At 45.9% G+C, this 12,335-nt stretch overlaps 1 protein-coding gene across 2 annotated transcripts in view; it reads left to right on the top strand.

Annotated features, from left to right (window-relative positions):
• Positions 1-3,240: 3,240 nt before the first annotated feature.
• The window catches only part of ITIH5 (inter-alpha-trypsin inhibitor heavy chain 5), a 46,703-nt gene continuing 37,608 nt past the window's right edge, over positions 3,241-12,335 (top strand). Inside the window, exons 1-3 of one of the 2 annotated variants that reach the window (XM_082071972.1) lie at positions 3,241-3,431; positions 6,950-6,994; positions 11,145-11,308. In XM_082071972.1, coding sequence (XP_081928098.1) covers positions 3,312-3,431; positions 6,950-6,994; positions 11,145-11,308 — 329 coding nt within the window. In that variant the 5' untranslated portion in view covers positions 3,241-3,311. The remainder of the gene's footprint in view (positions 3,432-6,949; positions 6,995-11,144; positions 11,309-12,335) is intronic. The other variant, XM_082071973.1, reaches the window with a different exon arrangement.

Below are 12,335 nucleotides of genomic sequence, written 5' to 3'. Positions count from 1 at the left end.
TATTTACTACGTGCTGTGTCCTTATGTGCCCCCACTGAGGAGATCATGAGCAGAACTGGCTGCTTGTAATCACTTTAGGAAGGGCTGTGTTTCTCCCAGCTCATTCTCTTATACCTACTAGTTATCCAGTACCTGCTCTAGGGTCCTGTTTTGGTCTGAATTACCTCCTTTCATCAGATGTGGTGAGGATCAGCTTTATTGTAATATCTTTGCATTGTCTTACTGATTTGATTTAGTCTGTGCCTTAGCTCCTCACCTGTGCAATGGGAGAAGCACTGCTACCTATAGAGTAGGCAGGGTAGTTTTGACTTGCTTTTACAATGGTTCCCTGGTTTCCTCTAGTTTTTCCAAAACAGCAGGAAAATCAGCCTATACATAATTTTAGATGCTCGTTTCCAGCATTTCTAAGCATATGCTGTAAGACTTTTATTCATCCATGTCCCCTGGTAAAATGAAATAACAAGAGAGCAGGTTGAGGAAAAGCCCATCCCAATGTCAGTAGTGAGGACACAGGAGGTTACAACGATGCTTACCATCCTCCTCCTGTACACTTCTGTGTTGGAGATAAACAAGACATTCAGAAGATGAAGCAAACTGAACCCAGATGAAAAATCAAATTATTTTTTGTGTGTCCTTAAACCATGTCTCAACCTGTACCATCGCTTTGAAGCCTTTCTTGATTTCCAGCTGGATGGTTGAGCCCCCTTCCACCTCCCTTTGAAATGGTGAGGAGCTGAAGATAATGCCTTTGACTACCTTCTACCAGGGACCCCATCAGCACAACAACCATTTGGGGTGTCTCTGGGGACCCGAAGTATCCTGCTCCAGCCTCTCTCCAGCTTTCTCCTACCATCTTCTCTTCTCCAGCCACATAAGGGCTTCATTATACCCTGCGGTGCTGCCCAGCTTGACAGCTCCCATCAGGGATGTGGCTACACCAGGAGCCTTTGTACATGCCAGTGGTGGGCTGGTCCCAGTGGGAGAGGGACGGGCCAGGCTTTCGATTCCTTCCCTCCTGCTGGCAACGCCAGAAGGGGCCTGTGTGTGAACATGGTGTGGCCTCAGCCTATGTCTGAGCCATCGATTTACTGAAGGGGAGTTCCAAAGGTGTTGACCTCATTATCCGTTCCCTTTATTCCATCTCCAGCTCCCCTCATTCCTTCCAAATGGGGGGCAGGCACCTTCCTGCTCCTCCATGACACATGCTAGATTTGGGGGGCATAATACTCCCAGGACATATGCTCTTAGTGGAGTCTCCCTCTCTGGAGACATTCAAACCCACCTGGGTGCATTCCTGTGTGATCTGCTCTGGTGACCCTGCTTTAGCAGGTGGGTTGGACTGGATGATCTCCAGAGGTCCCTTCCAACCCCAACCATTCTGTGATTCTGTGATATTCTTTCAGGTGTGTGTTCATGTGTCTGTTCAGAATGAGAAACTTCAGTGGCTTAAGGCTGAGTTTATACATCTCAGTAAGGTGTCACTGCTGTGGACTGGAGGTGAAGGAAAAACAGCTTCAGTCCCTCATGACCCAGAGCTGGAAAGCAAAAAGAAAATACAGTGGTTCAGATCCTGAGAGGTTGTGTGTGCAGCACTTAGCACCTCAAAAAACAACAACAACAACCCACTTTAGCAGGTGGGTTGGACTAGATGATCTCCAGAGGTCCTTTCCAACCCCAACAATTCTGTGCTTCATTCTGTGATTCTGTGCAACAACCAAAAATAAATGACTGGGTTTAAGAAGTTAAGAAGTTAGCAGATGTGTCTAATTTGGGGTTAGGTGAGTGCTGCAGATGCAAGTTCCCAAATGCCCAGGGATGAGACGAGTCGGGTCCGTGCCAGCTGGCACAGCGGTGCCCAGGGAATGTCCCTGGCAGCCAAGCAGTTGGGATCCAGCATGGGCAGCCGGCAGCCGCCTCTGCCCTGGGGCTGTTTGAGAATGAGAGGGCTCTGCCTCCAGGAATCAGAGGGAAGAGGGGGAGTCTCACCTCAGCTTTGTCCAGCTGAGAGGTGGAGTCAGGATGACCAGAGAGGAGTTAAAGTACAGTTCTCAGACATCTTTGCCAGTGGGGAGGCACCTGGGTGCCCGGCGGGGTGCCAAGGAGAGGGTGTGTAGGGAGCCCTGCCCTGCTCCGGGATGGTGGGCCCTGGGGCAGCTTTCACAAACAGACTGGGGAGCAGGAAAATTAAGGGAGTGGAGCATCTCCTGTTTGAGGAAAGGCTGAGGGAACTGGGGCTCTTTAGTTTGGAGAAGAGGAGACTGAGGGGTGACCTCATTAATGTTTACAGATATATAAAGGGTGAGTGTCAGGAGGATGGAGCCAGACTCTTCGCAGTGACAACCAATGATAGAACAAGAGATAATGGGTTCAAACTGGAACACAGGAGGTTCCTCTTAAATGTAAGAAGAAACTTCTCAATGAGGGTGACAGAGCCTGGCCCAGGCTGCCCAGGGTGGTTGTGGAGTCTCCTTCTCTGCAGACATTCCAACCCGCCTGGACACCTTCCTGTGTAACCTCATCTGGGTGTTCTTGCTCCAGCGGGGGGATTGGACTGGATGAGCTTCCGAGGTCCCTTCCAATCCCTGACATTCTGTGATTCTGTGACAAGCTGTTTTTTCAGATAGCATGAAACTGACAGGTTTTAACCCTCCTGGGTAAAGCCCCAGTCCCAAAGCATGTCCTTAGATTGCACTCCCCAAGGGAGTGGGTAGGAGGGCCCTTTTTTAATATGGACTCTGGCATAACCTGCCCATTGCCATGGCTGACCCCATGAGGAGACACCTTGGCAGCCCAGAGCGTTCTTCCAGCTCCCACCAGTGCCTGGCACCAGCCCCTCAGGCGGTCGCTCTGTGGCAGTGACCATGCCTCAGCACCCAGCCAGCTGGAGGAAATGTCTCCTCGGCCTTTCCCCCACCCACTGCGGGCCACCATGGGGCTGGGGTGCTGCTGGTGCCAAAATGACAGGCGGCAGCACCTCAGGGACCCCCAGAGCCACCCCTCTGTGTCACATGAGGAGAGATGGGGGCTGAGGATGAGGGTGGTGTTGAGAGGGACATGAAGGTCCATGGAACCCCCAGCTGAAGGGAGCAGCTGCAGGATGGAAACCCTGCAAGGATTCGCAGCAGGTCCTGGCAGCACGGAGTGGAAAAGGGGCCGGTCCCGAGCTGGGAAGGAGGAGAAGAGGGTGGGTTGGTCTCGCCTCCTGTCAGCCTCCTCGCAGCCTGTCCGGCAGCACAGGCAGCAGCTGCAGGCAGCGGGGTTTTCCTCTCACCTGCGGGGCAGGAGCCCCAAAAACACCGTCCCCCTCCACCATGATCCTTTGGCTGTGGCTCTGCTGGGGTTTCTCCACCTCGGCGGGGCAGCCTGACTCGGAGCTGATGGCGAGGTACCTGGAAGAGAAGCTGCTGGCAGACTACAGCATCATGGAGCAAGTAGGTTTCAAGGCGGTCGTCATTGGGGAGCACCTGGTGGCCGGGGCTGGCTTGTCCCCTTTCAGCAATCAGTATTGACATGCAGGGCAGTCTGCTAACAACGCATTTATTACACTCATCCCATGGCTGTGGCAGCAGCTCAGCTCTGTGGGAGATTACTACTAACAAGTAAGGCAGCTGTTGGAGGTGCTAAGCCATGAAAGCACCGGCACCCTCCCGTGATGGGTGCTGCTGTCAGGGGATGGGTTCAAGGCTGACAACCCCATAGCTGTGCTAATGAGACATTTCGCAGGGACAAGGGAGTTAACGCAGTGCCCTGGCCGTGTGCCAGTCTGAGTAATTCAGAGTATTTCGGGCTCAGAGGAAAGTTTTTACGACTATGGTTTCAGTCTTACCGCACTTGATTTTTAACTCATGCTGGATAAAACGAACCTTGTGAATTTCAGCTTGTAAAATGCTTCTTGACCAGGAGAGAAAAAAAAAACACCACGTTCTGCAAAGTGAGGGCTGTTATGTCATATTATTGTGTGGCTTAGATTTTCTGGGGAAATGGGTCTGTAAGCAAAATAAACATTTCTCAAGTTAGCGAGAGTTTGGGTGGTGGTTTGGGAGGCTGTGATTTAAAAGGCTGAGCTTCAGGTCTGTGCTCACATCCTTCAGGTCCATAACAGATACCATGTGTGACTTTAGGTCACTTAGGGCATCAATTACTCATCTAAATTTGATCAGATCTCAGAGGCTCTGAAATATCTGAGACACCCATGTGGGAATGGCAGATAAGACACAGGATCTATGGAAGAACTGTGCCTTGTTGGAGGCCAGATGGGATACCCCGGCATGTCCAAAATGTCACTGCATGCCTGTATTTGGTGTCTTCTGCCATACAGTAAACAGGGAGAGTGAGACTCTCCATGTTTATTGATATGTACTGGTCATTCAGTCGCTCATCCCACTCAGAACGGGAAGAATCTCTCTCCAGAACTGCCCAACTCTCTCCACTATGAGGACCTCAGCAACTTCATTGTCAATCCAGATTGTTATGAACACATATTCCTTGTTGGGGAATTCAGCCACAAACCAACATTGTCTTGCAGACCCACCTGTCCAAGCAGGACAGAATATCTCCACCACTGCCCTGCCAGTGGAGTGGTATCTGGAAACTCTCACTTATCAGCTTTAGGGGGAAAATCAGTTGTGAAGCCCAGGCAACAGGCTCACAGTGTTGATATAACCTGGCTGATCTTGCCTGAGGCAAATGAGGGTGTTTCACAGGAGCTGTGTTGCTCAGTGGCAGCAGTAACTTCCAACAGAAAAGCAGTGATGTATGAATAGAGGGGGTGATCCAGCCCCCTGGGACAGCCAAATCTAGAAGAGGACATCTGTCCATCCTCACTGAACACGAGTCAGGTTAAGAACAGTCAGATGCTTCCCTAGATCATCAAACCACGCTATAAACAAATCTCTGACAGATTCTGGAGACCACTACAGGTAACCCTACAGGGTTAGTACTGCCCAGCTTATCCTCTGTATACCATGCTAAGACTAGCAGATGGCAACAGCTATGTTGTCACTACTAGCAATTATCTGGCTTCAATGAGTGCTTTGGAAGGCTTTGAAGGTAAAGGTTGATGGGAACTTGGAAATTGTTCCATTAGATGATGCTAGTGAAGCTGGATGATTCAAAACACTTTGGTGGACTTATCAATACCATAAACCCTGCAGCAGTGCTTTGGCAGTAGTCATGAAGTCCCAGCAAACAGAATACTGTTATCTGGTGATCCTTAGCTACTTACCAATGTCTCTTGGTTAGCCTCAAGACTTTAGAAGGAAGCTTTTAAGCAGCCAAGTCATACAAAGCCTTCTTATGCAAAACAGAAAGAAAACAAAATGGGTGTGTGTTGGGGAAAGATAAAACCAGTAACAAAATTTCCAGTTTCACCAATTAGTCAGTAAAAGCCATTGTGGCCATTCCATACAGGATGGCAGGTGGATTTGTTCCAATAGGTAAAAGTTTAAAAAGTACTGAGAGGCACTGATCTCCAAGCAGGACCAACTTCACAGACATTTATCTGGCTTGTTCTACAGTGATGGAGACTCTGCAGCCTCCCACATCAGGCTCCTGAGATGCTTTGCTTGCCTGAGATAACAGACCCAGACAGAAAGTTTCTTCTGAAATTTAAACTGCAGACAATGTCTCTCCTCTCCTCTCCTCTCCTCTCCTCTCCTCTCCTCTCCTCTCCTCTCCTCTCCTCTCCTCTCCTCTCCTCTCCTCTCCTCTCCTCTCCTCTCCTCTCCTCTCCTCTCCTCTCCTCTCCTCTCCTCTCCTCTCCTCTCCTCTCCTCTCCTCTCCTCAGCTGTTTTTCCATGGTTCTAATTTTACAAGATATTGGCTAAAATACTGAAGAAGGAAATAATGATTCTAGCAGAGCAGAGTGTTTAATTTCTCCATTGGGCTTTCCTGAGCTTTGCAATGTATGATATAAACAGAGATAAAAATCATCTCTTTGACAAGGAATGCTGTTATTTCAGTGTAAATCAACAGAAAGGGCAAATCAGGTAAAAAAACCCCCATCATTGCATTCATCTGCCCTCCAGATTTTAACCGACATTTTAGAAGTCTCTTGGCTTGCCTTGTTGAAAAGAGACTTGAACTCTCTGTTTTGGGGAGGGATTTAATTTGGAGAAGTTGCTAAGCTGAGACACCATGTGCAGGGAAGAAGTGAGAGGAGCTGTTGTGAAGGGCAACACAAGGAATATGATTGTGTTGTTGTAGGCAAAGCACTTTATAAAATCTGTGGTTGAGTTAAGTATCTTTATTCCCTATTTGCACACAACTAGTGCTTTTCTGTCACTGCACAACCAATTTACAGTAGCTCTGGAGATATTTTAGGCAAAAGATCCGCTGTTGAGGTCATATCAATAAAGCTGATGCTGTAACACTACTTTACATAAGTCCTCCCTTGAAGCCAGTCCACACATGCAGCAGAATGGAGTTAGGCTTGCTAAGCCCCACCGCGAGTGCCAGGCTTTGACCTGGTTTTGGCTCAAGCTTTGGCTTTTAACTACCCGAGGTTGTAGATGGGTACTGCGTGGCATTTGGTGAGTGTTGTGGACCATTTAGCAGCCCTTATTACGTGCCCTATACCATGCAATGGGGCAAAAACAGTGACACAGAGCCTCTATGAGACTCCATAGGAAGCTATAAGGGAATATACTTCCAGGGAAAAGTCACAGCGTCCAAGTATAGGGCTAAGGACTGAGGTCCCTGTCTTCAAATAGAGAGTTTCTTGACATGTAACATTTGCAAAACATGCAGCACCTCCTTGCATGAGAGAGCCACATTCCACTGCTGAGCTTTGATCAATGGGTCTGTTAATATAGCAGAGATTTAGGTTTTAATTTAAACCAGAGGAACATTTGAACCTGGCTATGGGTGATCAGTCACACAAACCCATGTCTGGATTTAAACAAGTGACATGTCTTCTGTAGGCTCCACTAACTCCCTTAACTCTTTGCAGGTTGCACGCCGTGTTCCAAGGCAGGCCAAATTTTTGCAGAGGCTGGTATGTATCACACTGTGTCTTTATTTTACCTTGTGGGAATGACACTTGTTCCACGTGTATACATGTGTGTGTAAATCCCTGTGCCCAGGAATAAACTATGTCAGGGAGTGATGGTAAGGTGAGATTCTAGGTAAAAACAAATCTTCATTTTGATCAGTGCAACAGGTACAGGTTCTTCTAATACTTCCTAATACGACTTCTCAACCCCAGATTTGGAGAGGTTATAAACCATAACCATGTGGTGAATGTAAGCCTGACGAAATCTCATTCAATTTGAAGAGAAAGGGAGAGTTTGCTTTGAAATTTGAAGATCTCTCTTGTTCTCTGTTGATGCAGAGGCCAAAATTTACTGAAGAAGGGAAGAAAACAAGGAAGCCAATACCCTTCTTTCAGCATGGGAACCTAAAATTTAAGGTGTAAAACTGGAATTATGAGATGTACAGCAAATCTGTGAGATCTGGCTAGATTGCTGCACTGAGAGTTGCACAGCTTACATCAAAAATTTGGCTAAAGAGGCAGCCGATGAAACTGCTGTTCACAGCCTGTTATTTTTCTGGCTTTTCTGAGGTAAGGAGACTGCCCAGTTGAGAACTGGAGGAACTCTTTTCACACATTGAGCAGCCATCACATGTTAATAGCTTCTGATCCCTTTGATCTCTGATGGATTTGAATTAGCAGCCTGGAGGAGAGCAACTCTCAGGCTTATTACCAGTTTATTACTTCTAATCTGAGACGCAGTCAGTTTGTTTTGATGCAAGCAACTGATAAAGGCAAAAGCTTGGAGTGTATTTCATTTATCTCCAGCTCTCTTCTGTCTTTACAAACCTTTGATGGAAACAAGCATAAAATCATTTGTTTGACAAGAAAATTTCAGCTCCCAGTTCATCATAATCAACAGGACACCTTCATAAAGCACCCAGCCAACCTGCCTCATAGCAGTGTGCTAATCTGCCGCCTTGGCATTCCCTAGCTTTATTTTTAATAGGGATAATAAATCACAGTAATAATAATATTAAACAAATGGTTTGTTTTCCTTCTTTCCTTTGTGCTACCTCTCATCTTACGAAGGCCTCAATAAAAAGTGGAGAAAACAAACAGGCGTTTGTGCAGCTGTAGGTCAGAGCATCAGGCACTGATGGATTGTGCAAGAGCTCCAGGGAACGCACGAGAATCGTAGACTGGAACTTGGGCTGCCCGCCAAGCCTGACTTAGCAACCTGTTTGGAACCTGCCTCTGCCCCCACTGTTTATATTTTCTGTATACAAGGAATGGCAGATCCCTTCCAGGGGTGGGGAGATAAATCACTTCTTTCATCCTTGTGTGTGATGCCCTTATACAGTGTTTGCTTTCTCAACAGCAACTCCTATCCACCAGGAAGAGGGAGAGGTGTTGAATGTCTTCTTTTTTTTGTTGCTGTTTGGCTTTGCCAGTCCTCAGTCTGTTAGGATATCAGAACTGGAGCTTGTTCAGTGGGATAGAGATATATGACACAGATCAGTTGAAGCCGACAAATAGTAGATACACGAAAAAGCTCTAGGTGGTGTGGTTCTTCATACAAAATACTATTAAGATGTGGAACTCCTTGCTACAAGGTGTTGGGGATGCCAGAAGTTTACATGGATTTACAAAGCAGCTGTGTAAAGTCATAGAGAAAAATCCAGAGGTTTACTAAGGACAAAAATATTGCCCTTGGCTCAGGAGTTCCTTCAGCCACAAATTACTGAAAGCTGAGATGATATTTCAGGGTATTTTCAGTGCAGGTTGGACTGATTTTACACTCTTCTCTAGTGGTGCACTATTGATCTTTGCCAGTGATAAGCTACAGGGCTAGAATTGCCTTTGCTTTCACCCAATACAACCATTATTATGTTCTTGTCTTAACAAGGGCAAGTCCATGTCCTCTGTCATATTCTAAAGATTTTCTGAGTTCAGGTGAATCCATCACTGCATTCAATGTTAGATACAGTGTCAGATCTCTCACTGCAGAATCACCTTCTATCTGAACTAAAGGCAAAGGACTTGACCCTCTTTTGTTGTTGAGCTGTCAACTATGAACCCACAGCTTATGATAAAATTCAGAACCTGGGAGTGGATGCAGAAGATCTGCAACCAAAGAATTTGCTTTAGTTTCAGATTATTTATTTTACTTCTGTTATTATAGCCTTTATATTTCTTGCTATGCCACAGGCAATTAATGGTATGGAAGCCTACATGAGACATCAGCTCATTATATCTGGAAACATTCCTACAACACTACTTCTGATCAAAACTCCCCATCCTCTCCACCTTCAGGATAATGAGACTGGAAAGCCATGCCTATGTAACAGGGGAGGTCCTAAGAACAGCAGGATCTAGTTCTAATCACCGGCGATGGAGTAAAAGCCGCTAGTGGCCAAGGGGAGTGGCATTAGATCTGAGTAGATATGTCTAGTCTAAACCCATCTCACTGAGCTGTCTCAAATCAGTGAGATGAATTGCACCCTGGAAGTGCTAATTTCTTTCCATCGTGCTCCGTGTGAGCTGAGCCTGTGCTGAGCAGGATGACTGAGGACACAGAGAGCACGTTGCACATTCTACAGCTGTTAAAAATATCTATCATGATTGGATTAATCTGAGACACATTTGTCAGAGTCTTTCCAAGCCTTGAAAGTGTAGGCAGGTGGGGCTTTATTCCAAGTCCATTGACAGTTTTGTGTTTGTTTCCAGTGGATCCTCATTCTTCCATTTGCCTGGAATTCACTGGCCCAGCAGCTTGGCTGGTTGGATGCTCAGTACTTATACTGCTTCTGATGCTACTACAGAAACCTTCTTGTTTCATACTTAGGCGAACACTTGCTCCCTTTGTTAAGCCATTTGTCAAACTTGTTTGTATTTGGAAAAAGAGCCTGGAAGTGCAGCTGAAGAGTATGTTCTTGTCTTCACAAGTCTTACGTGGCTGTGACTTTTTATCAACCTCAATAGGAAGAGTTTCAGTTTATTTGGCTTAGTGAAGTTGCTCTGTATTTCCAATGTATTTTACTCTTCAGCTTCCTTCTGGTTTTGAGGGTTTGGTCTTTGACTGTTTAAGGCAACATACAGAAATGTTTTTTTTTTTTTTACACTGACTGCTTATAGTTAAAAACACTGAAGACTTCCAGGAAGAAAGTTGTTGAGCTCCATGGAGATGTTGCTGTCAAAAAATCACGTTAGCCTGGAGACATGCTCCAACCCAGGGCTTGTGAACAAAAACACATTCCCAAGAAGCAGAAATTGGCTTTCAGCTTCTATTGCTACATCATGTGTCATTCATTGAGGTCTCTTGCTTCTCTGCTGGAAGGAATCCAGTGTGGGCTAAAAGGCTTAAAATATTTTGCCTGAGACATCACAGTGTCAGTGTTTCTTATTAAGTCCCATCCATCCATTGGCTGAGACCTCAAGGATGGATTCTCAGCAGAGGCAAACTCACCCTGCTTCACTAACAGCAGTTTTTCTGTTTATGTAATTTACGGATCTGATTGAGTGAATTTGAAGATGCTGCATTGTGCACAGTCCACAGGGCAGTTTCTCTGATGTTATTTCTGGATCCTATGGAGACATAATTTGGATTTCTTTTCCCAGGCCACAAGCGACTAATCCCAATCCTCTCACATGGTTGCGGTTGAAGGGTGCAATTTAGGATATAGGTGGATTTTGTCAGTGTGCTTCACAACATAAAGACTGGCATAATCAGGGTTCTTATCCTTCCCGGACCCTTCCCAAGCATAGGAGAATGACTGCAGCCTTTGCTCTTACGCATGACCAAAAGTAGTGCCATGTTCCTGGTTTACCTTTTGCAGCTCACCTGAAATTTTGAGGGCAAGCCCACCTTGACTGTTGAGTGTTTTTTCATAGGGGAGTCTAATACTCAAAGGGTGGTAACTTGCTGGAGAATATTGAGGAAAGTGGTTGAGTCACCGTCCCTGGAAGTATTGAAAAGATGTGTAGATTTGGCACATAGGGAAATGGTTTATTGGTGGACTTGGCAGTGCCAGGTTAACAGTTGGACCTGATGATCTTGATGGTCTTTTTCAACTTTATGATTCTATGATTCTAAGTATTAAAGCCATCAAAACATTGAAGGGGTGAGTTATTTAGCTGCCAGTGTTAATGGGTAACTTTTTGATACCCTCAGGAAACCAGGCCTCGGATGTCTGAATTCACTGTGAAATCCACAATCATTTCTCGGTATGCTTTCACCACGGTGTCGTGCACGATGGTGAACAGCGGATCTGAGGCACGCGAAGGTGTGTTTGAGATGCAGATCCCAGCTGCAGCCTTCATCTCCAACTTTACCATGTAAGTAAGTAATGCTGACAGCTGGAGGGATGATGTTTGTCTTATCCCACAGATAGCTCTCTGAGATTTCAAAAACTGGCTAAACCCTCAGTAGAACTGTATAAAGGGCTTTTTGTATTTCTTTGGGAAAAATAAAACCACACAGATGCTGTACTCCACTTGAGATGACTTGTGACCCCAAAGCACAGAGCAAGTCCTTGAATGACAGGATGCTAAGACTCAAGTCCTCAGTGTACGTAGGGAAGAAAATTATTCTATTTCCCGAGTGTCTTTTGTCATCTTCATTCTCCTCCTCTCTTTGATTTGAACCAGAAAGATCTCATCTAGCCTTCAGAAACCTTTCCAATTGAAGTTTCATCAATGACAGTTATCTTGCCAGACTGTGGTGTCTAAGAAGCTCCTTGTTGTTCCAGGTTCTCCTCACTGTCAATGGAGGAGAGTCAACTCCAACTAGCAGAGAGCTTCACTTGCTGCTGGTCATTCTGTGTGGATAACAGAGCAAGTAGAGGGGAACCAAGCTCATACCAAAATGACTCACTAAGGAAAAAAATTAAGCTCTTGGTTTCAAAAACATGTTTGGTTTGGTCGTGCTCAGATCTACTCTGTGAGTAGATATTGGGGCCATAATTTTGGACCTGACCATAGCAGATAGGGGACCTGCTCTTTTAGAAAGTCTTCCATTTGGACTGAATAGGAGGAAAAACAGTCTTTTGTCAGTGGCCAACCAAAATGTACATTAAGGGCTATTTCCTTATGAAATCCACGGCTCTGTAACTTATTCGCAGGGAGAAATATTTTAGTCAGGGAGGCAGCTACTTGAGAGCACTCATCCTGAATGTCACCATGAATATTGATCTGGATGGTGGATTCAAGACCAGACAAAAAAATGTGTTCACTGGGATTCTTGGCAATTGCTGTGCATTCTGGTTTGAATCCTTATGCTTTGGGGGTTACCCGCTGAACTGGCATTTTAGAGAGGTAAACTGTTGGACTAAAAATGTACTCTGCTGGTGTAACCAGCCAGGTA

This window comes from Streptopelia decaocto, assembly GCF_964273445.1.
Source record: "Streptopelia decaocto genome assembly, chromosome: 1".
Lineage (NCBI taxonomy): Eukaryota > Metazoa > Chordata > Aves > Columbiformes > Columbidae > Streptopelia > Streptopelia decaocto.
The sequence above is the reverse complement of the archived record's forward strand: the minus strand, read 5'-3'. Positions and strand labels throughout refer to the sequence as shown.